The sequence below is a fragment of the Calonectris borealis genome, chromosome 27 (genome assembly GCF_964195595.1).
Source record: "Calonectris borealis chromosome 27, bCalBor7.hap1.2, whole genome shotgun sequence".
Lineage (NCBI taxonomy): Eukaryota > Metazoa > Chordata > Aves > Procellariiformes > Procellariidae > Calonectris > Calonectris borealis.
Window position 1 is genome coordinate 1898976 of NC_134338.1, and position 26716 is coordinate 1925691.

Below are 26716 nucleotides of genomic sequence, written 5' to 3' on the forward strand. Positions count from 1 at the left end.
TTAAAATGAAACCCCAAGTTGTATGGTGATGGGAAGAAGGGAGAAATTTGAGAAAGACAGAGAGAGATATTAAGCACTTTGCTGAAGTACAGCTTTGGCTGAAGCAGGTAAGATGCATGTGGCACTTGGGCTTAATCGTGAGTCAAACTGGCCATTTTCCACAGGCCAGTGTGACTTGCAGCTGCCCTGAATGAAAGCAGGAAATTGCATTTTTGCTATTTATAAACTGTGAGAGTGAAATAACATGAATACTGTACGCCTCTCCCAATCCCCATCTGTGGGGTTTTAAGTATCTTATAAGCCCCAATAGATTGTGCTTCTCAGATCTTATAAGGGCGTTCTCATCATACCAACTCATAACATGGCTCAGCGTAATTGCACTGTTGTCTTCCATTATATTAAGTTGGAGAAATTACCTTTTGGGTCATAGGTCCTGTACAGCTCACGTTAAAGTGGTTCTCTTTATTTGAAGTAGTAGGAGCCAGTATTTTCGGAACAAGATGGCTGTTTTATCTGCATTGACTTTGTTACCACATGGCTCGTTGAATGACAGTTATAAAATCCTAACAAGGCTACAAGCTTGTTTACAGGGCTTATTTTCTCCTCGACTTATTCACACTTTGTACCTTTGTGTATATCAAAACCACAACATAAGAACAAAGCATAGTCTCAGGCAAAGTCAGCCTAACATGGCAAGGATTAGCTCTAAATCAATCCAGTTTGTATGTAGCCTAATGCAAAAATGTCTCAGAAAAAAAACCTATTTCACACCGCAATATAAATGTTACAGCAATAAAAATGAATGGGTCTGCTTCCACTGCAAACGTGGGGTTACTCCACCAGCTAAAGATTAGTAACACATACCACTTCATGCTGCAAACAAACATTAAACTTAGGCTGGCGTTACAGTAAAATGTATACATACAGATCCTATACCTCGTAAAGGGGGTAGCTCAAGTTGCAAGCAAGACCCTTTATTCTGTAGCATTTCTGTTCATTGCAATTTCCCAGATGAGTCACCTACGAGAGTTTACAACAAAGCACTAACTTACCCAAGTGAGCTGTTCAAACAGATTACGGCTTGTAAAATTTCCCCAAGTAGAGCACTGTTAACTAGAGACTCTGGTGCTGCACTACTTACCAGCTGGGAAAAAAATTTAGTTTCTACTAGATATTGTGAAGTTCAGCTTTTCAGGGCAGGGAAATTCCCACAGGGATGGGAAAAGCTACAGCTGATGAGCACATCCATAAAAATAATAAAAAAGGCACTTGTGATTGTACCAAGATAATGACAGGAAATAAAAAGATTTCATGCACTAAACACTCCAGTATATTTAATCAAAATGCTTCTCCAAAGTGGCGTCCTAACTAAAAACTTGCTCTGGTGTTTTGGAGCTTCTGAGATGCCTCCTGTCACTGTGATATTTGGTAATCAATCCTATAACCTATGTTATAGTTTCAAGTCCTTCCATGTCAGACGCTTTTTCCCTGTCTACAGGAGGCTTATTAAGACTCAAGTCGACAAAGCAATTGGAAAAGGGACAATGCAGTTTCAGAGAAGTGTTAACTATCACTTCTTTTCACAAGACTTTATCCTTAGATCCCACAAAATGTGCAAATGTGCTTTGCAAAGCAAGTGAAGAGACTATTATCACTTAAATAGATTGTAAGCTAAACTCACACTTTTCATAAACGGAGCAAAATGGGAGAAAGGGACGAAGGAAAAGAGTTACAAAAAGATAATGTTTCATGGCACAAAAAGTGCAAGCAAAACTCCCTATCAGCTGTGCAACTGAAAATACAGTCCCAAGAGCGTCAGCTGATCTAACCACAGCGATGGGGTCCTTTCCGAGAACGTGCTCCCGAGCAAGAACCCATCACCTGACTCCTGTCCTTCTCATTCTGAAGAAATTCTCATAAGAGAAGCCTAAAAGATGTCTACAGTCTCTTTCTCTAGAAAAGGTGTAAATTCCTCTGACAGCATCCAGTTTCAAATTGTATGGCCATTTAGCAGGAAAGCCCCAAAAAACTTTCATCCCAGGACTCTCAAAGACTGCCTAACAGAACAATGCAGAGGGCCATCAGCCTGTGGTTAAGCATGCTTGATGCACTTTAAAAGGGTTAGATCAAATTAGAGTCCAAAAAGAAATGATTACCTCCCTTCACTTAAACATCTATTCTTTCTTAATAAAGTATCCCAGGCATTGAATTTCAGGCCCAGTGTTTTCAGGGATATACGGGTTATTTCCAAGCCGAGCTATTACCAGTGAATGCGGTGACATTAATATGAGTAAATGCAGGAAAAAGGATGAAATAAAACATATCCTATTGAAGGAAATGAGAGCTCCTTAAGAAAGAAAAACACACATAGGAAAGACGTGGGCATATCAGGATACAAATGGGACACTGGGGAGTGCCGGATTCCACAAGCATGATGTTATTGAAGTGTTTGATACCAGAGTAAGCACCTGCAGATATGAATTACATCCTTGTTCAGACCACTAACATCGGAGTACTGACATCTCAGGAAGTGCTTATGTTATATTTCAAATCCCACTGCCAACTGCATAAATATCAAATAAATCAATCATAGATATAAAAGACATTATCTTAAGGACTTTAAAAAGCTGAACAAGCCACCTCTCTTCTAAAAGTAGTACCATGCTTAAATCTTTTGGGCTTCTACTGTCAGTTGCACCTGAACAGCAATAACATTAATGCTGTTGACCATCAGATATTGAATGCTTCACCTCTGTACACAGAGATAGAATTGGTATAGAAATAGTTAAAACCAGTAAAAGCTCAGTCATTGTGTCAAAGGTTTTGCACGCTATAAATATACTTTCCACTGCCTTCAAGAGGTGGACATCTCATTTTACACATGTAGAAACTGAGGCACCAAACTGTGAAAGGACTTGTGCAATAGCAAGAGAGCTCTAGAATGTCACGAGCAAAACAAGCTCAGGACTAGGAGTCCTTGTAATGTTTATTAGACCATGCAGTCTTTATTTTCAGTGTATTTTGAGAAGCTATTCCTGACCAAGATATAGGATGCAATCTAGAAATGAAATGTTCTTTTGATAGAAAGACATTTTGTCATTCACATGTATCAGGTAAAAAGACTATTAAAAATAGACTACGAACATAGTTCGTCTCATTTTAAGGAAATCTTGTGATTTAACTGGAAGTGTCTATTCTGTGTTGAAAAATTCAGGTGTTAAGCTTATGCTACATTTTTAATAGTTTTTAAAATTAAAAGTGTACAAATATCAAAATATAAAAACAAATTTAAAAAATTGGATTTTAATAATGCTGTGAGCTTTAATAAACTCAGATTTTAAGTGTTACAGAATTTTGGATTTTAAGAACACTTTTCAATTTAAGAGTTTCCCCATAAGCTCTTATTAGATTAATTTGTTATTTTTCCTTGCTTGCCATGGGAGTCTTAATTACTATCGCTCCAAATACAGCTACCATCCATCTTAATCAAGCAGGGACTATTTGGCCATACTGCTAAATCATCTGGTGTAATCAGTTTTAAAAAGTTTGTTCTGCAGTGAAAAAATGGCTGAGAAAGGAAGCAAAAGTAAATATATCTTTTTACATTTTGTTAACAGCAGCAGGAAGATTAAGTGGCCATTCTACTAAATATTCATGAGTTCAGAATTTTTAAGCAGAAGAGTATTGTGAGCCACATATTCTGGGAGACATGAAAAAAAAAGCTCTGCTGTAAAGGACAATTTTTGAATTGAAATGAGTTTGTGAATTAAAATTAAGGGGTCAGTAGAATCTAAACTTCAATGCTAGTGATAATTTCACCCAAACTCCTAAGAGCACAAATTCTCCAAAACCAGGTAATTTCCAGTGGAAACATTTGCAGGACTACTATGAATGTATGCATGGAGTATACAGGGAACTCCAGTAAAGTTCTGGTCCAGCTCATAGCTGATTTTGCTGTGCAGATGACTGAGCTTTATTTTTGGAGAAGCACCCACAATAAAGAACACTAACATGACTTGTCACTTGCTCGGGAAATGGCATAAGTACTGCAGACCGAACAGCCCATCTGCTGCATTAGAGGCTTCAGAAGCATTGGGAATTGCCAATGTCAGAAGCCTGCACTGTAACCAACTTAGCTGCATGTATTCTATGGCAGATATGAAACGTCTAAATAACTGGTTGCATCAGGGTTCTGGACAACAAGTCCAAGTGCTGATCTTACAGTCGTTCCTTTTTCTCCTACTGGAATAATATAGTACCACTTACATGCTCTCATCTAGAACCCACTGCAGCCAACATGAGTATTTCCACTGATTTCAGTATGCTTCAGAACAATCTCTCTCTTCTTACAATCTTGCATTATCTACTATACACTTCAATATTGAATGATTTCATAACCTGAATGTAGCAATAATATGCACAGTGTAATTAATGTGTATTTAATATGATTACATAATTTAAATATGTTTTGGCAGAAGTCTTTTACAATCCTGTGCCAATTTCCAGTCACCAATTTTAGCACCAGTCCCTCAGCACCTGGACCAGCTTAATGGTCTTTCTTGTTATGAATGGTTAAAGTCTGCCTGTGATTTTTTTTCTTAAAAAAAAAGCAAACCAAACCAAAACAAAAAAAACCCCAACAAAACACTTTTTAGAAAGATTAGATATTAAATAGGAATAGCGGAAGCATCTGTAGGGCTTGACATTCTCTTCAGCCTCTTATGATTGTAGAGCATCATGCCCTTTAAGTGAGAAAAACAAATTCAACTAAGCTTTTGCTTGTTTTTATTTTTCTGAGGAGCAATTGAAGGTGCCAAACAAAAATCCTTTCTTTGCCCATCATACAAATCTGGGGCAGTAGAACATGGTTTGCCCAAAATACCGATGAGAACATGACTCAGAAGCATCACAGGAGGCTCCTTTCTAATTCAGCTCCGTGGCCCAATTCAAGCCACTCATGAACTACTAAGCGTCCTGCCCTGGGTCTTGTTTGTCCAGGCAGTTATTCTTCTAAGTTTTATTACATTGGTATGTATTTTCATTTTATATCCTGCAAGGTAAGTGTGTGAACTAAAGATGAACAATTCAAAACCTTCCAAATCCAACTTGCACCTGCAATATGCTTTTAGGTCCTTAACTGTCTGCAAAACAAAATGTGGACCTTTGTGAAATTGCAAGCTTATCAGCTTTCAAAGAATAATTCTACAGAGTAGAACAGCCATATCAAAAAAAAAAAAAAATCTGTTGATCTGCACTACTAAATTTAAGGACTACATTTCTCCTTGTTCTGAGATTTTCATTTCATATAAGAAACCATATCAAGTGCCTCCATCGTTGATGGGGAACCAATCCATACACAAGAGGAAACACAATACTGTTACAGTTCAGACATTGTTCATATGGCTGCTGTCCCATTAATCTACCCAAATCCCTCCATCCTCTGGTCTTCTCAGCAGTTCCTCCCATTTTAGTCCTCAAAAAACCCCTAAATTCAGAGTTTCCAAGGAAGCTTTCATAATAAAGACTTCATTAACAGTTTGCATACAACACAAATGCATCTTTATGCAGCATTACTGTCAAAAAAGAGACATTCCATTACCACAGTTCAGTTCACAAGATACAATAAGAGTGGGGAAAAATGTAATGACAAAAACAAAGAAGGTTCAAGTTTCCTTAAAAAAGTCTAACCACCCCCCCTTCCCTCTGTTCAGCTGCAGTAAGGTGAAAGGCTAAATGTGGACAGAATGGTAATATGTAAGCGGTTTCTAAGCTTTCTGGTGGGAATACTTAACAGCATAAGTATGTTTCCCCTGGAGACCTTCTCCACCATTTGGTCCAATTTCTTACTCCAAGAACTGAACCAATTCATGATGTAATGCTCCAGGGAAAACATTCCTCTCGAAAAAGAGTATCTTCCTAGGGAGAAGTTTGAAGAAAACATCTTAATATTGTTTAAACAGCTTTTGGCACGGTCGTACTAGTTGCACTACATTCAATACTGAAAGAAGAAGAAAGGCAGGCTAAAAATATGGAAACGGAAAGTTTTAGGATTTAGTTTAAGACTTCTCCTCAAGTACCACCCCAAGTCCCTAGCCCTTGATGATCCTTAGTGGAATGAGAAAAAAGAAATTTTCAGAAGCAGAGATTTTCTTTGCTAATAAAAGAGGAACAATTTAAGGCTTTGGCTATTCTGTGTGTCAGTATGAAACCACATATTTAATTCTGCCTATAGCCTTATCATTTTCTTTAACTCTTATACAAAGGTGCAATTCCAAGGCACTTAACACCGCAGATCTGGCTGTAACTAAGGCTTTTTGTGCCTCTATTAAGAGGCACTATGCCAAGCATTAGAAAATGTTCCTGGCAGCAATGCTTTAATTTGCTTAACTCGCAATATCTTGCGTTTGCATACATTCTCTGTGCTACCAACTGCTTTGCTTCCCTTTTTGGATCATCGCTCTGTGAACCTACTTGTCATTTTTGTGACTGGCAAGAGCCAGACATCGGTGTATGAAGCAAGAGGAGGAAGTATTGGGAAGACAGAAGCAAGATAAGCGAGGCAGACCAGAAGGCAGCACACTCCAAACCCGAGGCAGTGGAACACAGCAATGCAGGAAAACTCAGCAAGGTACAAGAGACCTCTATCTACTGTGAGAAGCAAGCAGTGGGAGAGATGCAAAAGACAAATGTAAAGTGAACATTTGAGGCTTATATTCCATAGCTTGTATTATGTAATGCTTAGCATTAAGATAAGCTACATGTACATTACCTACTCCTTATATAAACCTTACAAAGCTTTCCTTGCAAAACATACCACAGGTACTTAGGATTTTTTCTTGAGGGGAGAGTAAAACGACCTTTTTATTCATCATTAATATTTGTACCCACACAATTACTTTTTCCTCAATAGCACACGCGAGGATACTCAACATATCCAAGTCACCGTTCAAACATCAATTCCCTCACAACCTTAACAGATTTGCATTAGTGAATATTATTTACTACCAAAACTCAGCATTACTGACCTTCTAACCATGAACTAAGTGCATTTGTTTGTCCAAACATTTGTATGAGATAGGCAGGTTATTTATGACAGAGTGAAGCGTGGCTTCAAAAGTATCTTCAGTATAACTCAGTTGATTTAATGGATGGTGATATTAGATCCATATTTCTCACCCTGATGTTACAAGTGCTGGCAAAAAAATGAAAGACACAGAGCAAGGAAACTGAGTAACGACTTAATTCAAGAACAGCACAAAACCAAAGCCAGACCACAGAGGGAACAAAAACCCCAGTTTTCTGATTCCTAGCTTGTTTAGTTTACTACATATTTAGGGCTTTCGAGGAATGACCAGTTTGTTCTTGCAACTTCTCTTCAGACTTTGTGATACCCTGTTTGTAATCTTTAATGATTTAATCATAATGATTTAAAAAAAAAAAAAAGAGGCTCATTTATCTACTTAAAAGCATTAAAAGTTTTGCATGTTATTGGTTCAAAGTGATTTTTTTCTTGTAGGGTGGGATTGTGAAGAATACAAGATTTGTTTGCAGGGTGGGGGTTGTCCAGGCATGGTGTCTGTTTTGATAATTTAGTTTTAGTCCTTCATTGTTAACAATACTCAGAGGCTTCTGGGTATAGGTGATTAAATTAAAAGTTGTTGTTCTTATTATTATTAAATATGGTTGCTCAGCCTATAAAACATGTTGCACAACATGAGTTATCTTGGTTACACATTATGTCTTCACTGAACTGATTGGCAATGCTAAAAACCAGCAGTAAGCCTGCACCATTAAAGAGGGTATTTAAACTAAACTTTAGTGGAGTTGGAAGCCAGTCCATAGCAGGCTTCTGTCAAGAGGTTTTACTGCTAGTTTGCTGGGTCTTGTGTTTGTAGAATTTTCAGTTTCTTGGTAGACCCTAAACTTTTAAAGCCTTGAATCACAACTATTTATCACCCATCAGGGAGCTACATAAAATGTATTTTCCTTCAGAATGACTATTCTCATAAAAAAACTAATTTAAAAAAAAAAAAGACAATTAAGAATATTTTTTAAAAATCCACAATATAGCCCAACTAATAGGGATTCTTAAAACTAAATACTATGAACCACAAAAATTAATGCCACCTGCAAGCTGTAAATATGTGTATTATTTAATTTTTTTTCCAAGTATTTTCTTTGGCTGTTACATTCAGCTGAACAAGGCCTAAAAATTGTCAAACTAAATTCTTGTTTAAGAGTAGAGCTCTAACTACTGCCAGTTTGAGTGAAACACACATCCAGGTTTAGGGAATATGTTTTGTTTATTTTGGCTGCAGCGCAGGGTAGAACATTTTCCATCCCATCCGAATGCAGTCAAAAAGGTTTTGAAATATTGCACAATAAAAGCCATTCATTATATCTGTCTCCTCTCCCTTCCAAAAACAAATATGGCTGACCAGTTCCAAATCTGTGCAGGGGGCAGGAAGATGGGAGTCAAGGGGTCACTGGAAATAACCCAAGACTAACACCAGGTTTTTCAGGTTTGAGTTAGGGAATATGTTCCATGCCCTCATTCCCAGTGCACACAGGTTTTTCTCCTTCCCCCTCCAAAGCTTGGTTAAAGTAGTTAATTGCTCTGTTATGCACAATTTACAGGACTTAATTACAAAACTAATACATTAGCCTTCTTGTCTATAAGTCACAGGCACAACTTCATCTTTTCCACTGGGATACAGTGAAATTAGACCTTACCTTATTTCAAGTTAAAACATTTTGATTTGCACAGTTTACCTCCTGATTTTAAAAACATGCAATTTGAAGGAATACCCACAACTACACTTCACAGTTTGTTTTTAGATTTATTTCCATTGCTTACCTAGCTGTAAGCAGCTTGAAAATGAAATTTCTTTCACTGCCCGCTCCTGTTCCTGTATGCTTAAGCTATACTTGGCACACTTCAATGGCTTTTTTTTCCTCCTCTCTCCATTGACTTATACATAGATCTAACAATGCTTTTCTGTTTGCTTCCTTGTGCATAGATCAGTCCATCACTAAAGTCTGTCCAGCTCTAAGTGAACTATAAGAGTGCTAGAGGATTTGGAGTGAGAAGGAGGAAGAGTAGAGCACAAACATTTTAGTGCATTTCTAAACAGCAACTAGACTAGATGAACACACAATAGTGAAATTTATATGTGACCCTTAGGTTTTCAGTATCCCCTTCTACTGCCCAATTAGTCAGAAGCAAGTAGAGAAAAATAAGCTGAAGACTAGATGAAGCTTTATTTACAGTTAATTATTTTGAAGTTAAAAAAAAAAAAAGACATATACTATTCTTGTTATTTTCTTTCCCCTGCTTATCATGAGTGTCAGGTTGAGAAAACTATTTTACTTCTCTTAACTCACATGTGAGAAAACTTGGTCACATCGTCTCCACCTTTGTCACTTATATGCATCTTACTTATGGCAAAATATCGGCATAAAATAATTCCTGGAAAACACTAACACTTTCCCTTTAAAACTTCCTGAAAAATTCAAGTATTGTTGCTCTTTGTATCTTCAGCTCACTAACATTAAGTTTAAGTGAAGACATTCCAACTGTGAAATACTCCTTACTGCTAGTTGTCAGATATTCAGCTATCTGAAAACGTATCAAGACTGCACTTCATAGGATAGTGCAAGCAAAAGTGATATGTAATTACTCTTACTTATTAACGACATCATAATTACAGAGTGGCAAAATAATCAGTCTTTCTAGGACCCACCACTTATCCTCTATGTCAGTCAAAGCATGATAATTACATGGCAATCTGCTAAATGCAATTATTCAGCAATATACACTTAGTGCTAGCTATTACCATACTTGAAGCCATTTGAAGTCTATACAATACAGCACTTAACGTTAGTGAAGTACTTTTAAACACAAAGTAATCTTTGTAACAACCCTCTAAAGAGAGAAAAAGCCTCCCTTTAGAAGAGTAGGGAGAGTAAATGAGAGGTGAAAGAGACTGGCTAACACCACAGATTTATTTAGATGCCACTATAATACACAAACTGACATGGAGATGAGTACTGCACAAAAAAAGTTAAAACAGTGACTTAAATTGAAGGCTACAAAGGCTAGCCTTCACACTGGGAGACCGCACCAGCCGACTACCCAGTCTAACATGCTGCGTAGTGATGCTTCACTGATCAGACTCAGTTTCACACTGCTGACTTTGTGCATTCTTCTGTCCAAGGACTTTTCTGGTTGTATTAGAGTGACTAAGCTAACCTAATGTGACACAACACCATTAAAATCTACTCCAGATAGTGCTGTAATTAACAGCTGAAAACTAGAACCACAAACTCAAAATATCTTGACACCTGTCTGCACTTGCACACAGTATACCTTTCTTTTAAAAGTATACCTTTCTGCACCCCAACATGGCAATGAAGACAAGAGACCACTTCAGAAAGTTCTTCTGTTGATTGAATAGGAATAGCGACAGAGCTGGTGATTCAAAATTTAACGTTAACTCAATTCTAGAAAAGCAAATCTGAAAATGGAACAGCATTGTTCACTCTGCTGTTCGCACTTCTGGTATAACAGCACGGCCACCAAGTTGTAGGTTACACCATTTCAGGAGTCTACAGAGATGCTCTTCTGAGGAAGAGCAGCGAGTCACATGAGACTGAATGTTTAAAGTACTAAGACCACTTTGCTAGCCTTGCATGAAGAGCCCTCTCCCAAATTCCCCAGTTCCTTCCCATGCTAAACAGCCCCCAGTGTTAGCAATTCTCTCGCTCCCTATTCCGTGACAGATTCTATCTCAGGTCTTAACTATTAGGCAAGTCCCAAATCACCTCTTGCAACCCTAATCTCTAGCAATCAGAAAACACAGCCAGAAGAGACCTCAAGAGGCCATCCAGGACCTATCCTTACCCCTAGGAAGGATCATATGTCATTCCTGACAGATATTTGTTTAATCTGTTCTTAAAAGCCTCCAGTGATGGAGATTCCACAACTTCCCGAGGCAATGTATTCCCATGCTCAACTATCTCTGCTGCTGGAACTTTCTCTTAATGTTTAACAGAGACATTTTTCTCTAATTTAAACACATTATTTCTTGTCCCATTCACTACAGTTATGGAGAACAGATTATTACCCCCTCTCCCTTGCAACAACCTTCTGCAGAACTGAAGACTTGTCTCCTCTCAAGACCTCTCCAGATTAAGTCCCATTAACTGCAACCTCTTTATTTCTCTGTAGGTTCCAGCCTCACCCTCCTGCAAGCCATGCAAACTGCCATCAAGCATCTACATATAATCCCTAACAACCCTTTTCAACCAAGCTGTGCCAGGAGGAAAATCCAAGCTTTGTTTTCTTCTCGTTACCCTTGCTCTTCTATTTCTGACTTTACTTACACTTCACATCTAAAGTGCACTTAGCCTATCCACTCAAGAAACCTCAAGGGAGGTTTCAAGGGAAACCTCTTCTAGTGCTGCTGTGACTGATGCATAGGACAGCAACATCACAAAAAGCACATTCTAGGCAGCATTTTAGATTAAGCTCTCTAGTATCATGCATACTAGTTTATTACTTCTTCCTCCAGGACAACTCTTTACTTGACCTGACTATTCAAGCCTGGTGTTCAGTATCCAACACCCGCAGTCTCCAAAGGTTTCACTCGCTGCTAGATTTGATATCTAAAACCTGTTAGGTAAACCCTAATGTCTCAGCTGCAACTGTTTAAGAATGCAATGTGATTTCCATATATAAAGTCATATCTGAATACAGTGCATAAGCATTTCACTTTTCCAGATTAATTTCAGTGCGTAGTTCAGTTGCTGTTTTGATTTTTGTTGAATGTTAGAAGTTGCAGCTATTATTAGTTTTAATCTCAAAGAGCTTTAGATTTTAACCTCAGCTAGTATCCCTTCAAAGATTTTGCACATTATGATATTATTTTCAAATTCAGTTACAACCATAAAAACTCATGTCAGACTGCCCTCTCCTGGTAAGCCAACATACTGCTATCACAACAAGATTCAACCCAAGTAAGTATTGCCATTCTGTTTCCAAATCTAAAATTTTCATTGTGACACAAAAGCAAACCCCAAAATAAAACATCAAGGAGACTGTTTTAATAGCTTCAGTAATGTTTCTGAACCAGCATAAGATGAACAGTATTTAAGTAGTGAAGTTTCCTTCAAGTTGCCTTAGGAATTCTTGTCTTGGGAAAAACTGATGAGGTCTGTAGAGAAAAGTAAAACATGCATAAAAATGAAACTGTTCTGTTTGCTTTTAAGCTTTATAAAAGCAGCCAAGTACATAAAGTATTTTATTCCACATCAATAATGTTAAAAACAAGGTCACAGAAGAGATCATTTTCAACAGAAAGCTATTTCCTTCAAGCTGGCACAGGTATTTCACTAGGGCTGAAACAGAACAGTATGAAAAATGAAAGCAACAGCAAATGTTTAAGTAGACCACCTACAATCATCACTTTTTATTACATTGTTCAAACTAGAAAAATGAAAACAGTAGGATGACAGGTCAACTACTGAATAATATGCACTGTATTTAGTACACATACACCGAAGATTGGAAGTGTCCAGAAATGAAGTACAGCTTTATTGTATGATGAATGTTTCACTTTCCTTAGCCAATTTAATTTTTTAAAATTAATGTTACATACAATAAAGATTTAAAAGCTTTTTTTTTTTAAAAAATGACCAACCTTCACACCACAGAGGCAGAATGCATTAACTCTTTCTAACACAAAATTTAGTCTTATTTATAGGAACTCTTCCCCTGCTTGTGCCCAGAAGGTAAAGCAAAGTCTTTTCAGAAGATGGTAACAGCTTCCCCGCCTTCTACTCCTCCCCTTCAAGCCAGAAGTGATTTCTTTCTTATTTGCAGAGAATCTCAAGAGTTTTTTTAGGGTATTTTTGAAATCTGGAAGAAAATTCATGCAGATTTCAAAAGCAATTTATAAGGAATGATCAAGCACATGGGAAACATCAACACTTCAAGCAATTCTAGCGGAAAGAGCATACTTTACAACATCATGGTTTAACTACTAAAGACAAATTCACTTTTTATCTCCTTCAATTAAACTTCAAAAATATAACAAAATCTTAAGCTTGAATCCTCTTCTTTCAAAAAAACGAAAGAGCCCTATGAGGAAAATATGGATTAGTATCAACTCCCAATTGACTAAAAAGTAACTTGTCACCACAGATCATGTTTTTGAACTATCAAATTTGTTCCTCTTTACTTAAAACAGCCTGAGGGTCACACGTTTGTTGATATGACTCCATTTAGCAACTTCGTATATTGATTGTGCATTTGAGAACGGAGCAAATGTAGCAAGATGGTCTACTAAACACATCCAGTCTAATAATCACAACTAAGACTCAAGGAATCTTAAAAATCCCACACTACTGTGCAGGTACCACAACTGTAAACATATTCATCTAAACACAAGAAAATCCCAGACTGTGATAACATGCATACAAATGCATGCATAAACATTATTTAAATTTTGTATATTGTCTTACTGCTGTATATTGCAACAAAATTCACTAGCCCCTAGAGCAATCCTTCCAGCTGAGAAAAACGAGTCTTTGCCTTCCTGAAATGACTGAACTTGGTGTTGCAGAGAAAGTCGGTCATTTGTTGAGTTCTTTATAATATTAGCAGTGTTTAATTGCTATTGCTCTATAGACAGCACTAAAGTATGAAAACACGTAAGCAAGGATGTAGACTACAATAAAGAGGTCATGTCAAATTCAGTTCATCATGGGAGAAAAATTTTTTATCCTCTTGATTACCTGCCATGACTGTCTACCAGACCAATGCTCTGAGCCAAGCTAGGCCTTCCACGCGGTTCTGATCTTCAAGCATTTTAGGCATGAAGACAAGGAAAATCAGTTCTAAGTTAACCAGAAAATGAATAAGGAAATAATAAGTAGGGAAGTATAAGTGGGAGAGAGAACAAAACAGCACTTAAGAGAGAGAACATAAGAACCTAATACTGACCTTCACTTTAGAAAATCAGAGGTAGCTGAGACCTTGCTAAATGTTGGAGCTATTTTCAAGAGGTATTTCTACTTCTTCAGAGTGTTTTTGGCTAGTTCTGTCCTTCCTATATACAGAATTTGTTATGCTCCTTTTCCGGGTCTGAGACCAAGTTCTTGTTTCTTGAGGTGTGGATACACACATGCTTTTCCTCCTCCATCTTTTGGAAGAACCACCAGCAAGATGAACAGAGTCATTGTTCTCCTTCCCTGGTGCTGAAAACTGGATGAGATTTTGTTCTCTATGGTGAATATTCTCAGATTCTGTAAAGATGGATGTGATTATTGTTCTCCTGATTTTGCAAGCAGAAGCTAGCAGGTGAGGGTTCTTCTGAATCTCATTGGGTACTTCAATCCATGCAAGTCCTTCAATTTCTGCATCTTTATGTAATCTCATGCTGCGCCTCACTCTTTTTTCGCCACTGTTATCGCTCTTTCTTCTAAAAGGCTCTAAGGAGTCATTTTTTAGCTGAGGAGCAGATAAGACTTCTTCCACATTAAAAGAAGAAACTGGAAGATTGTTTCCAGTTATTTCCAATTTTTCAACAGGAGGAAAACAGATGGCACTAATTCTTCTTCTTCTTCTTGATGGACTACCTCTTACAGAATCTTTTTGCGGACACTGAGTTCTTTGGGCACCCTCATGTACACTAGTGTCCTGTTGTTCCAGAAATTCTAGCCTGGTTTGCTGCTCTGCCTTATTTAGGAGATTTCCTTGTAATTTTTTGGTTTTTATCGAAGAATCACTTTCTTTTGCCTCTTTCACACATGCAGTCTCTTTATCTCGCTGGAAATAGTCAGATGTATCAAAAACACACTTTGCATCTGGCATAATATTTGAAAACTGGAAAAAAAAATTGTTTTTTTTTAAATATAGGCAAAAGGTAATTCACAAAAAGCTCATTTCAAACAGCTGACAACTAAACAACTGCTACTGTTTTCCTCACCAAGTCTAGTCATTCTCAAAAAACCCCAACCAACCAACACATAGCATTCTGTATGTTGGAATCTGCTCCAATGTGGGGCCAGACTCATGTTGCCTGAGGCTGAGTTCTGAACACCTCCTTCCAAGAATGGAGATCCCATGGCCTCTCCAGGCAGCCTGTTCCACTGTATAATCACTCTTAGAGTTAGGTTTTTTCTTCCCCTGAAACATTACCTTTTTGATCCAACAACATCAAGCACAAATCTGACTTATTTTCTAGCAGTATACTTGAGCATTTCAGTTACCTTAAGATCAATGCCAGAAAGAGACTTCAGACCACCATCTGACCCCTGGAACACTGTATCATTGGAGCTGCTGGCTTCTGCAATGTCCAGGCCCTTAGGGCTTGAATACGTATGAACTGCACGGATGTTTTTTGCTCTCATTCCTTCAGCTACTAGCTTCTGCTGAACATCCTTGCGAGCATTCCTGGATTTGGTATTATCTAAAAATATGTCCTCTGAATTAGAATAATAAGCACTTAGAATTAGAATTACTTGACTTTACTTGTGAATGTACAAAATCTTTTTTTAAATATTACAATAAAAGCTTTATATTATTTTACTTGCATAAAAGTAACCTTTTGAACAACCATTCCAGATAACTAGTGTAAACCAAAACCACAAACACCAAAACCAAAAACCAGAAAGCTACTGCACATCACTTAACTATTCATGCCCAACTTACCAGTTTTAAGGACTATGAAAATATCACTATCTGGTCAAAGTACAGAGAGGCTTTTTTTTTTTGTCAGCTTTACACTGGAGTCCGACAAGAGTTACATTTATCCAGTTGGAGATTATCGATCTATTAGATCCTCTGGACTCTACTATTACAGAATTACTTATTTTTTATTATTTACTTATTAAAAGTAAAAAAATGTATACTGGGCTCTTTACCTATGCACAGAACTCAGGATAACTATCAACAGTTTCTTTATGTAACTGTTGAAATAAAAAATTAGAAGCAACAGAACGAGCAAGGCAAAACAAAACTAAAACACACATTACCTGAAAAAAATGCATTTGCCTTTGGTGAGTTTGGAGATGAGGCAGAAGAGAAAGCCTCTGGAATTTCAGGGATAGGGCTGAGAAGAGGTTTTTTAGAAGCCATTTCTCTTTCCCCATATAAAGATTTTTTTACTTTTTTCTTTCTTCTTTTCCCATAGCTTGTATGTTTTATTTTCTGAAGAGATTGAGAAGACTTAATAGAGCACAATGTAATTACAGTATTTTCCAACAAATAAGTGACACCGTTACTGGATTTTCATGGATAACAGTTGTTTCCCCCTAAACGAGTTCCACTCGTTCTGCCATCTACAAATTAATCTAAAAACTCGAAGCAAAGGAGAATTACTTCTCAAACATGAGATGTGATTTTTGTTTCATTTAACCAAATCTAGAAGTCAAAGAAATTAGTCTTTCAGCTCAAAACTACAGATTCTTCATTTATGCTTAGTTTGAAAAGGAATATGTGCTTTCCCTTCCAATACATGATAGTAAAAATCTTTTAGAAATCTCATACCTTTACAATACTTAACTAGCATATAACTGGGCAAGTTTGCAGAACTACTACTGCATACACTTGGTAAGAGAAGAACCATAAACTCATTTTCTGTCCCTGAAGTCTGAAAAGCGACACCATCCCTGCTTCATCTCCACAAAGTATCCTTTTTGCCCTAGAAGTATTTAAACCCTGCAGTCAGCCTTAACAAGCAGTAAGAAAAAGAGGTGTGGCAGTAAGTGTAGGAAAACAAGATAGGCATTAAGAGGAGACTATCGGCAGCAACAGGAAACAAAACACCCTTTAGAAAATCTTTCCTACAAAGATCAAAATAATCACATAAAACACACAAGAAGGAAGAGACACTTGGATAGAGAAATAAAGGCAGTATTCACCAACTGCAGTGGCCTGTCACTTACCTGTGTCTTTTTAGCAGCAGATGTGGTTATATTCTTTTGCTTTTGAAACTTGTTCTTTCTTGGATTTCTAGTATCTTTAGCATTCTTAGTATTCGTGGCTCTTGAGATGCTAAAATCAGTCCCCTCTGAAACAGTGCTACACTGTTGAGGAACACAAATTTTACATTGTTGGGGTGCATGTGTATGTGCACATGCATATGCTTGCTTTTTAAAAAAATACACCACAGTCCAACAGTCATCAGAATCACACTGTAATTAGTCTCTGTTATTTCATATATGAGGTCAGAAGAGCTAGACAGTTGGAAATTAAGATTTATAGAGCCAGTCTCTTCACACAGTACAATATAGTTCTATTTGTACAAAAAACACACTCTAATGGGAAAAGAGTAGATTTTCATCTTCAGCTATTTCTTTCAGAGAAGATGGGTTACTTTTTTCATATTACTTTTTTTTTTTGCCTTCTCCCTCCAATAAAGCACACTAGAACTGTACAACACTAAAGTCTGAAAGCACTTCTTACAGAAATTGTTGTACAATAAATTCTATGCACCTTAAAATTCCAGCAACCAGAACAGATACACGTATGATATTCTGCCTGCCTTATGGCTAACAGACAAAAAGGTTAACAAGACTGAAGATCTTTAGCACTGGACTTAGGAACACAACCACATTTTCAGTGATACTGAAAGTCGTCACAAGTTGCAGAATAAACTTCACTTTATTAGCCTCTATCTCATGTTCCTGTATCTCAAAGAAATTAAACCAAATAGAAAAATTAGACGGAAAACTTTGTTTCCATTCTCCTCAATTTTCTGTGATTATAACTTTTTAGATTCCCATGAGTGAAGCCCCTGATCCTATGAATGAAAGTCTATGAATAAATCTCTTCTAAATTTTGTCAGACTATTTGGGAAAGTTCCTGGAAAATTCAACAGAAATAGTAAATTTAAGTATCAGGCTATAACTAAAAATGGTTTTAATAACTGGAAAACCGCTTTCACCCAAAAATGAGATTTCCTTAAGACAATTACCTGCACTAACATGAGATATTTCCATATACCTGGATATATACAATACTCATACCTGAGACTGTAAAAACTCTTACAAGCATCAGGAGTTATAAAAGATAACAATTCTGCCTGAAGTTTTAAAAAAAAAAAAAAAAAAAAGAAAAAAAATCAAACATCATCACTAAAGCAACTTACCTTTCTTTTAGTAGAAGAACGAGTTGTTATCATGTTAGATTTGTCAGTTTCTGCTATTATATATGAAGAAAATAATACCGATTCAGTTTCAACACAAAGTTAATCACCTTTTGAGGAAATTTTTCTAACCTTATGCACAGTGTTTAGTAATCTTAGTCTTGAGTAACGTTTTCTGCATAAAAGACTATCAAACATGGCAAGATAAAAAAAAATTTAACAGCTTGCTTTACAAAACAGAGGAAAACATAACTTGTGAGGATTTCATAAGAAAATAATTAGCGCTTACACAGCTTTCATAGAGATATATACAGACACATGCACAACCCCCTTTCAATTTTTTTTGTTGCTGTTGTCTTGCTTGCTATTTTAAACACATCAAAATTACAATATCAGAATCAAGACAGTAAGCCCAGTTACTTAAAGCAGCAAGTCTGATTATATCAGTCACTTTCACAGAAAAATACAAAAGGTCAAATAACATTCAGTTAACCTAAACAACAGGTAAACACCGCAGCTACTGCAAAGACCTTTAGTAGAAAGCAAGAGCATTTAAATTTTAGTATAATTGAAATATATCCCCTGTATAAAAGCAAACAAACAAAAAACCCTGTCATCTCTCAATTTTCAGGTACAGAAAGATGCATTATCTAATGACAAAAATACGAGGGGGGGTTACCTTCTGCATTTTCAACAGGTAAGAGGTCTTCTGCAGCAACAGAACCTTCCGCTAACTCTTGAAGAGACTCAATGCATTCCTGTAAAAAAAAAGTTAAATTTCTTAGCAATATACTATACCAGATATATACTGAAAAACACCTTGTCGATTAGTGTTTGGAACAGCCAGGTGATTTTTTTTTTCTCCTTAAAAAATGCAGCAGCTCATTTGCTATATATGGCAAAAAAGAAATACAACATCAAAAGTATATGAATAAGCCAAGACAAAAACATTTCATGTGCTACCAGTACTCAACTTTAAACATAGCTCTACAGGCCAAAATGCTATTTAGAATTCATAAAGCAAAAGAAAACGGTCTCAATGTCATTCTAATGCTTCAAGCAGACTGTATTTTAATATTTTAGCAATTTCTTTTCAAAACCAAGCAGACCAAGGAAAAACTTAAACAAAAATTGAACATTCACGGAGACTAAGAGGCTGTTTTTATAGCTTAGGAAAAAAACCCAACAAAAAACTTACATCGCTGCAGTCAAAGTTTGGCTGGGATAATGGTTCTTCAATGAGACTGAACCTTGCAAAAGGGCTATTACTTTGTAGCCCTGGATGACGGACTGGCGTTGCTCCTTTGCGCAATGGAGTATTTGCAGGCAAAGTTTCGTCAAATATTTCTGGACTTAGAACTTCTCCAAAAGTAACTCTTTTCTTCTTTGGCTTTTCAGAGCTATGTCTTTCAGTTTTCTCTATTGCAGTAAAATACATAGACTGCTTAGTGAACTTGGAACTTTAATAGAGCAGAGGCTTTTCAAGATCCTTTTATGGGTCTTAACATTATCTTAAAAATCCCCCCCCCAACCAAACAGCAAAATACCACCTTTATATGTCCTGTGGATTCAACCAGAATTTTCAGTGTAGCTTTATTACAGTATCAAGAATTAAAGAAAGAAAGAAAATAGAAGACTAGAAATGACTAGCTATTCCACAAGTTCCAGTTGACAAGTGTAAAATTTCCTGAAAAACAGGTGATTCTATTCCGGTATTAAAGGATTTCTGAAGTTTTGGGGTGTTTTTTTCTATTTTTTTAACAGATATTATTTTCCATGGCAACCTTATTTTCCACTTCACACAGTAGGATGCCACACATGAGCTACTTCAGTCGTGGCTAGTGCATATCATTTTTCAGATTTAGTAAAGAGGCAAAACCTTATGGTCCCACATAATACTCTGCCTATTTAAAAAACAAAAGGGGAATCTGACCTGTTTGCAATGCTTCAAAGATTTTTGCACAATTGGAGACTGTGAAAGATTCACCTCCTCCTCTGTCAACTGCATCATTCGAGTATTCCTATCAAATTTAAGTGATACAACCATCTATTCAATACCATTTAATTAAAATATTGTCCTTGTTCAAATCAAAAGTGAAAATAACTTTTTCTGTAAGCAACATTTAATAGTAAGTCCTATTGTTTAAAAAACCTACTGTTTTCTAAATGAATAAAACTCAACAACATACATACAGATCTTCTCATAACATGAAAGCTTCAAACAAAGCTTCCAAGATGACCAAACAGCAAATAGATATCCATTGATAGCATTAAATTATTTCCGATGCGTGTCAATCGCTCAAAAAATATCTTTAACCATGACTTAACTTCTGGTAATTCAATAATGACTGCAAAAGTTCATCCCTAGTATTAGTACCTCCATATAAGTCAGTTGACCAACCTTCATGCTATCCATTAGTTGTTTTATTGGCGTTTTCTTTAATACAGATCGCAGATGTGAGCCACTCTGTGTATGTTCATTTAATGAAATATTTCCCGTTTGCAGTGGTGTGATAGGTGGCTTGCTTTCATCAAATATTTCCAGGCTCTGTTCTTCCACAAAACCAACTTTCTTTCTGCTTAGATCTGATATAACATTACCTCTAACGTCTTTAGTGATGTGGTCAGAACTGAAGTCTTCCGAGCAAGTAGACAGAGAATAACAATTAAAGACTGAAGTAAAATTGAAAAGACTTTAATATTAGCAACGTGAATTATAAATGTACACATCTCTCTAGATTCTGTGCATCTACATCACCTACCACCTCAAAAAAATGCATTTGTTTCTAAATTTCTGCTACTATTGTGCACATTTACATTCCATATTTTGAAAAATTTACAAAACATACAAAAGTAAAAAGGGAGCACTGCATGAAGGAAAAGACATTTTGCATAAGGATTTCTCTCTCATCCATGTAAATTGGGGGGGGGGGGGGGAAGTATTCTCTAACGTACAGAGAGGGACTCTGTACATTAACATCCCCTCTCTCCTTTACAGGCATGAACTACTCAACGATACTTTTCCCTAAAAATGGCCTAACTAACAAAATGCAGGGAAACTCTAAACAATTATTCCCAGCCTGTGTCTCAGTTTGAGCTTGCTTTTTCTATCAGAATCAAATTGCTAACATACCACCCAAGAGGCCCTACCCCACCTTCCAAATATTTCAGCTCCTCTCATAAAAGCTATTTCCTTCCCATGAACTGTGCTTAAGTAAAAACATGTTTAATGCTATACTGAACAAGCTCTGAATTCTGTTTTTAAACTGGGACTTGAGCCTCCTCTGCAGCAGCACTTGAACAGATCATTACTTGCAGTACTTTTTTTTTGTTCCCCCATCAGCCTTTATGTCAAAGTTACACCAGATTTCTACTGCATTATAAATTGTAGACAAAATGACAGACATGGGTTGACTGCTTGTGAAACATTTCCTTACAAATATTCTAAGTATTTTTACTTTCTAGTAAGAATAAAACAAAGATTATAATAGTGATGAATCCTCTTACCATGGCCTGCTTCTAAGATATCTCTCATTAGAACAGCCTCCGACTCAATAGGATTGTGTTGTTCATAAGCCCATTCCTAGCGAAAAAGTTACAAGATTATATATAGATATCTCATCTATTTATATATACACCCACACAATATGATAAAGAAATAAAAAAATATAACCTGCTGAGTTTTTTGTGAAGCACTTGACATAAATCTGTTCTGCCTCTGTCCTCGTTACTCATTTGTAAAATCTATGAAGGATACTTTTCAAAGTGTTGGTTCAAGTGATTATTTATTAGCACCACAAGTATCAACTGCAATCAACACAGAAGAATAATACTGAGGTTTCTCAATCCTCAACTGATTAAACGGTTGTTGAATAGAGTAGAAAATATTTTTCACCTGGTTGCTGAACCTTTTAATCAAAAAAGAACAGGCGACACTTATCTGACCAAAGAACCTGAAGTTTTTCAAATCAATCTCAATATTCAAAGATGGGGGATGGTGGTGGTGTAACTACTTGCAAATGCTGCCTTTTAAAATAGCATGAACTACAGATTTTTTTAATCCCATAGCCAAGGATTTCAGAGTTCTCCCAATCATCCACTACTTCAGTTAATTTATTTTCCCAAAACACTAAGGCTAAATGCTTACAAGGATTAGACATCAGAAATGAAAAGAAGATGGAATGAAAAACCTGTATATTTTATCACCAATTTAGGAAGTTTCTTCCTAACCTCCATACAACTGTTACACTATCACAGCTGTTTTACAACTCGGAAGCTGCTAGGTCCAGCAGCATCAGAGGACACACCTAGCAAAATGGCCCCCATCTTCACTGTTTTTATATAAGACACTAATAAAAGGATCACTAGAGATATTTATACAGAAGACAAATTAACTTCTCCATCTGTATACAAGTACATCTTTTTTTTTTTTTTTTTTTTTTTGCATGGAATATCACATAACTGCCGAACAGATAAAAGGTGAGGATTAAACGTTGCATTCGAAGTCATCCCGATGATCAGTAAAGTTGGTTTTGACATCTGGAAAAAGCTGTATTTGCCAGATTTGTGAATCTGACGTCTCACATAATTACAGCTGTGGATTCAAAAGAATTAAGACATATTTAAATTTTATTAATAAAATAGAATAAAATAAGCTTTTCCATGTGATTATCAGAAAAGGGTATAATCCTATTGACTAGAACAGCTTATAGCATCCACATTGAGTATTTGCATGTAAAAGAAAACTGAGCGCAGCCTCAGAAGAGCCAGCAGCAGGTATCTGAGGTTAGCCTATATTCACTGTCCGTCCAAATGGATCAGTGTCCAATGCCAGATTTTGCTTCCCTTGACTTGTCATAATAAGGCTTAAAATTCTTACAAGAGAGATTTGCTGTGCTATTTGTTTTCCCCATGTTCTTTGCCCACACTTATGTAAGTACCTGTGAAACAGCAGCAGCAGGTTCAGTGATAGTCACATCTTGATGTGAAGACAAGATGGTGCTTATCTTGGTATCAGACTTACTGCTGTTGGTCAAATTTTGTCTTAAATTTTCTTTCAAATCAGCTCCACTGTTGTCTGACATGAACTTTTCACTCCGCTGATTCAGGTTCCACTCTTTTGTAAAAGGTACTTTGTTCTGAGCTGCATCAATTAAAAACAAAACAAAAACCGAACAACAAACCACAAGGACAAACTTCAGATTTTTCAATGAATGCTCTTTTTGTGTTTCTTCACCAAAAGGATGGTGAGATTCAAAAAGCTAAGTAATTTTCTAGTCAGGAAAAAGAAAAACACATGCATTTTTGTTCTACTTTGAAAATAACATTACCAAATCTTCAAAACAAAGCAAATTATTCTTTTATACAAATGTTAAGACCACCAATACCAGAGAAGTAAAGCATTGTAGTTTGTTTTACACTACCACTTCTCACAGTTCACACAGTACTGCCCTGCTTTTGCAATACTTACTATTTTAATTAAGAAATGAGGATGTTAACACCACAGTAATGTAACATGATTTCTAAAACAAAATTATTAAACCAAAGTTTGCACATCACGATCAAGAAATATAACAGTTCAACAGCTAAAACCAGTTGTCATAAAAACCATTCTCAGTTTCATGGAAAAAGCGTGAAAACACTAATGCTTAGTGAAAAGTAAATTAAAGGGTATAAATCTAGAAAGTAAAACTACGAAAACAGTCACAAAAAATACTAGTCTTCATTCTTCTTCGGGACTTACTCTGAGAAACCACTATTCAGGATGCACTAAGAAATAAGATAGGTTTAAACAAACAAAAAACCTCAAACCAAACACAAAAAAAACTTATAAAGGAAATTTTTTTTTGTTTTATATTAAGTGTTTGTAGTTTTCTACTTTTTGGCCTAAAGGAAGACCTAATGTTTAAGATAAATCATTGACCAGAAATATAATCAACTTACAAGAACCTGCTTCCTGGGAAGCATCATCCACTTGTGACAGTCCAGAGAAGCCAGTCTCCCCTTCAGCTTCTTGTACCGATTTAAAAGATGTTTGAAAGGCATCTATTTTGTCCTTCAAGGATCTGACATTTTCATGTTTAAAAGCACTAACCTGCTAAAATAAAATTAACCTCATGAGACACTTTTTTTCCCAAGATGACGTGGGCTTTATTACCTTGTATTTGTTCTTTGGCATAAAACAAACTCAGAGAAGCAGCAAATCTTGTATTTAATCTGGCTGCAATTTTAGTTGTATGGTAAAAATACGCAAAAAAGGAACTGTATCAAGAAATCTGTTAAGTTTTACTGCCTTTCATAACCTGTCCATCTAGACCATATCCAGAATTTGTTTTCTGACAGTCTATGCTAGTTTGAGTTAAGAACAAGTCTGATTAAAAAACAAGTTACTTATGATAATATTTATTTCACTTTGAACTATCAATACTTTAATTAGCCAAAAATCAAGCATGGCAAATGCTGGAAAGTAAAGGTCACGGTAAACAAAAGTTAAAATATATGAGCAAGCTAGACATGGAGAAAAGACTCCAGACTCTACACAAACCAACCTGTAACATCCCCTTCCTTCCAAAGGAAGTCAAAAAAATTAAGGCCATGGTTATTCCTTCTACTGGCTTCTTCCTGAGACTTGCCTTCTCTTTCTGCCAGTATATGTTAATTCCTGGGGGGAACTAAACCGAGAAAGACTCTCACCTGTGTAAAAGATTCTTTTTGCCTGTTGCTTCTCTGTTGGGCAAGGTATCGAATAAGGGTGTTATGTTCTGGTGACCCCCGTACTCCAATTGCTGATCTTCGTCTAAATTTTAATGAAGTTGGAGACTTCCCTGAAATGGGGACAGGAAAGATTTTTTTTTGGCAAGAATACCTACAGCTTTAAAATGGTAATTTTTTTTTCTTTTTAAGAGTGATTTATGCTACCTGTGAAAACATTCGAAGTTAGCTCCTCAACTCAAGAAACCTTCCTGAGCAAAAGCAAATTAATTTCCTAAAAGCAAGTTAAATATTAACTGAACTATATACCACGTGAGGAGCTGTCTTTCTTTTACCTTTTCAATTGCTAGTTAAGGAACTGTCTACCAATACTTGCAGAATTTGTCGTACTACTCCCTTGTGAAACTCACTGACACCTAATCAATCTGGACAGAAAAAAAAGTTAAATAGGGAATTAAAGCAACATCCTATCACAGTCCTATCCTTGGACATATTCAAACTCAGTCAGACAACCTGAACCTGACCTAAATTGAAGCTCTTGATAAGACGTTGGACTAGATGACCTCCAGGGACATCTGGAGGTCACAAGGACACAATCATTAGTCACTGCAGCCTTACCTATAGATCGTTTAGTAAAACTTTCTTGAGTAATCCCAAATTCAGCAATTGTTACAGTTGCAAAATCAACAGGTTTTTTCCTCTGTTTCTCTGATATTCCACAATCAGATTTTTCTTCTGTTTTGTCCCTACTAGGTGTCAAGTAGCATTCATCCCCCAAAGGAACAGGTCTACCTCTTGAAAAATTTTCCTTACTGTTCAAAGGCAAGGTAGGTTCACCAATCATATCCCCTGTTAGAGTATCAAAAAAGCATTCAGTAAACTGACAGCTAACAACATCCTCCTTGTGGTGGTACGATTCTCTCTCGAGGCCTTTGGTGTATTTCAGGCTGCATTTTTGCAACTGTGCCTGGTTCCCATCACTTAAATTCTCCTTCTTGGATGCCTTTATGACTTTTGATTTAGTCACTTTGCAAATCTTCTGGACTTTTGACAGATCAGGGAAAGAGGCCTCTTCCTTCGCTTCAGTGTATCTACTCTCATTTTCTTTAACTTCCAGGGGAGCATTTATATTCTTAGATCGTCTGTGCATTGTTAGTGATTTATTTTAAGAAACATTCAGTCAGCCTTTGCTCTCGTGTAATTACAGACACCTATCAAAAAGAAAAAGAGATTTTAATAGGTATTTGGTAAGAGCAAGAGTTCAGTACCATTCTCAAATGTCTACCAAATCTAGGTTTTTCCTGGAACAAGGTGTTTAACAGTGTGGTGGAAAGGGAAAGTCTTATCTCCAGAAAGCTACACAGAAAGGACACAAAAGCACTATAGCACTATAAAGAAAAATGCACAGCAATATGAACCTGCAACAGAAGTGTTTCACGAGTAAGAAAATACAAGGCTACGTGTTCACTCTTTATCAGACTTAAACTTCATGTTAGTATAAAATATGTCAGGCACAATCACACTGTGATTGTTTTGCTATAACTGTTGCAACAAGTATTAGCAGTTTAACTAGAAAATTTAAGACGCTAACGTTTTTTGCATTTAGTTTCTTGTATTTTAAGTTAAGCGTGTAGAATTCAATATCAGTCTGAAACTTTGGTTCCACAAATATATGCATTTTTCTGTACTTTGTGGAACACGAATTAAGCTGTTAAATACCTCGTGCACAACTGGTTTTTTTTTTAGTAAGTTCACACTAAAAGTTGATGCCTACATCTCCCCGGTTATACAAACGAGAGATGTGATTGTGCGAGGGATCAGTGTCCAACGTGGGCCCTTCCCGGAGCTCAGCC

At 36.5% G+C, this 26716-nt stretch overlaps 1 protein-coding gene across 4 annotated transcripts; it reads right to left on the reverse strand.

The window, feature by feature from the left end:
- Positions 1 to 8547: 8547 nt before the first annotated feature.
- Positions 8548 to 26070, reverse strand: CDCA2 (cell division cycle associated 2). Of its 4 annotated transcripts, none has more exons than XM_075174983.1 (15): positions 25482 to 26070; positions 24846 to 24976; positions 24096 to 24246; positions 23093 to 23295; positions 21660 to 21735; positions 20554 to 20789; positions 20086 to 20173; positions 19351 to 19571; positions 18832 to 18910; positions 18156 to 18208; positions 16951 to 17091; positions 16039 to 16213; positions 15274 to 15473; positions 13798 to 14887; positions 8548 to 12215 (listed from the first exon to the last, which is right to left on the reverse strand). In XM_075174983.1, exons 1-14 carry the CDS (start codon positions 26011 to 26013, stop codon positions 14042 to 14044), a joined length of 3132 nt encoding a protein of 1043 aa, XP_075031084.1. In that variant the 5' UTR covers positions 26014 to 26070; the 3' UTR covers positions 8548 to 12215; positions 13798 to 14041. The 4 variants fall into 4 exon arrangements, with proteins under 4 accessions (XP_075031084.1, XP_075031082.1, XP_075031083.1 ...); XM_075174981.1 differs by having other exon boundaries at positions 15274 to 15488; XM_075174982.1 differs by having other exon boundaries at positions 24096 to 24249.
- Positions 26071 to 26716: the final 646 nt, after the last annotated feature.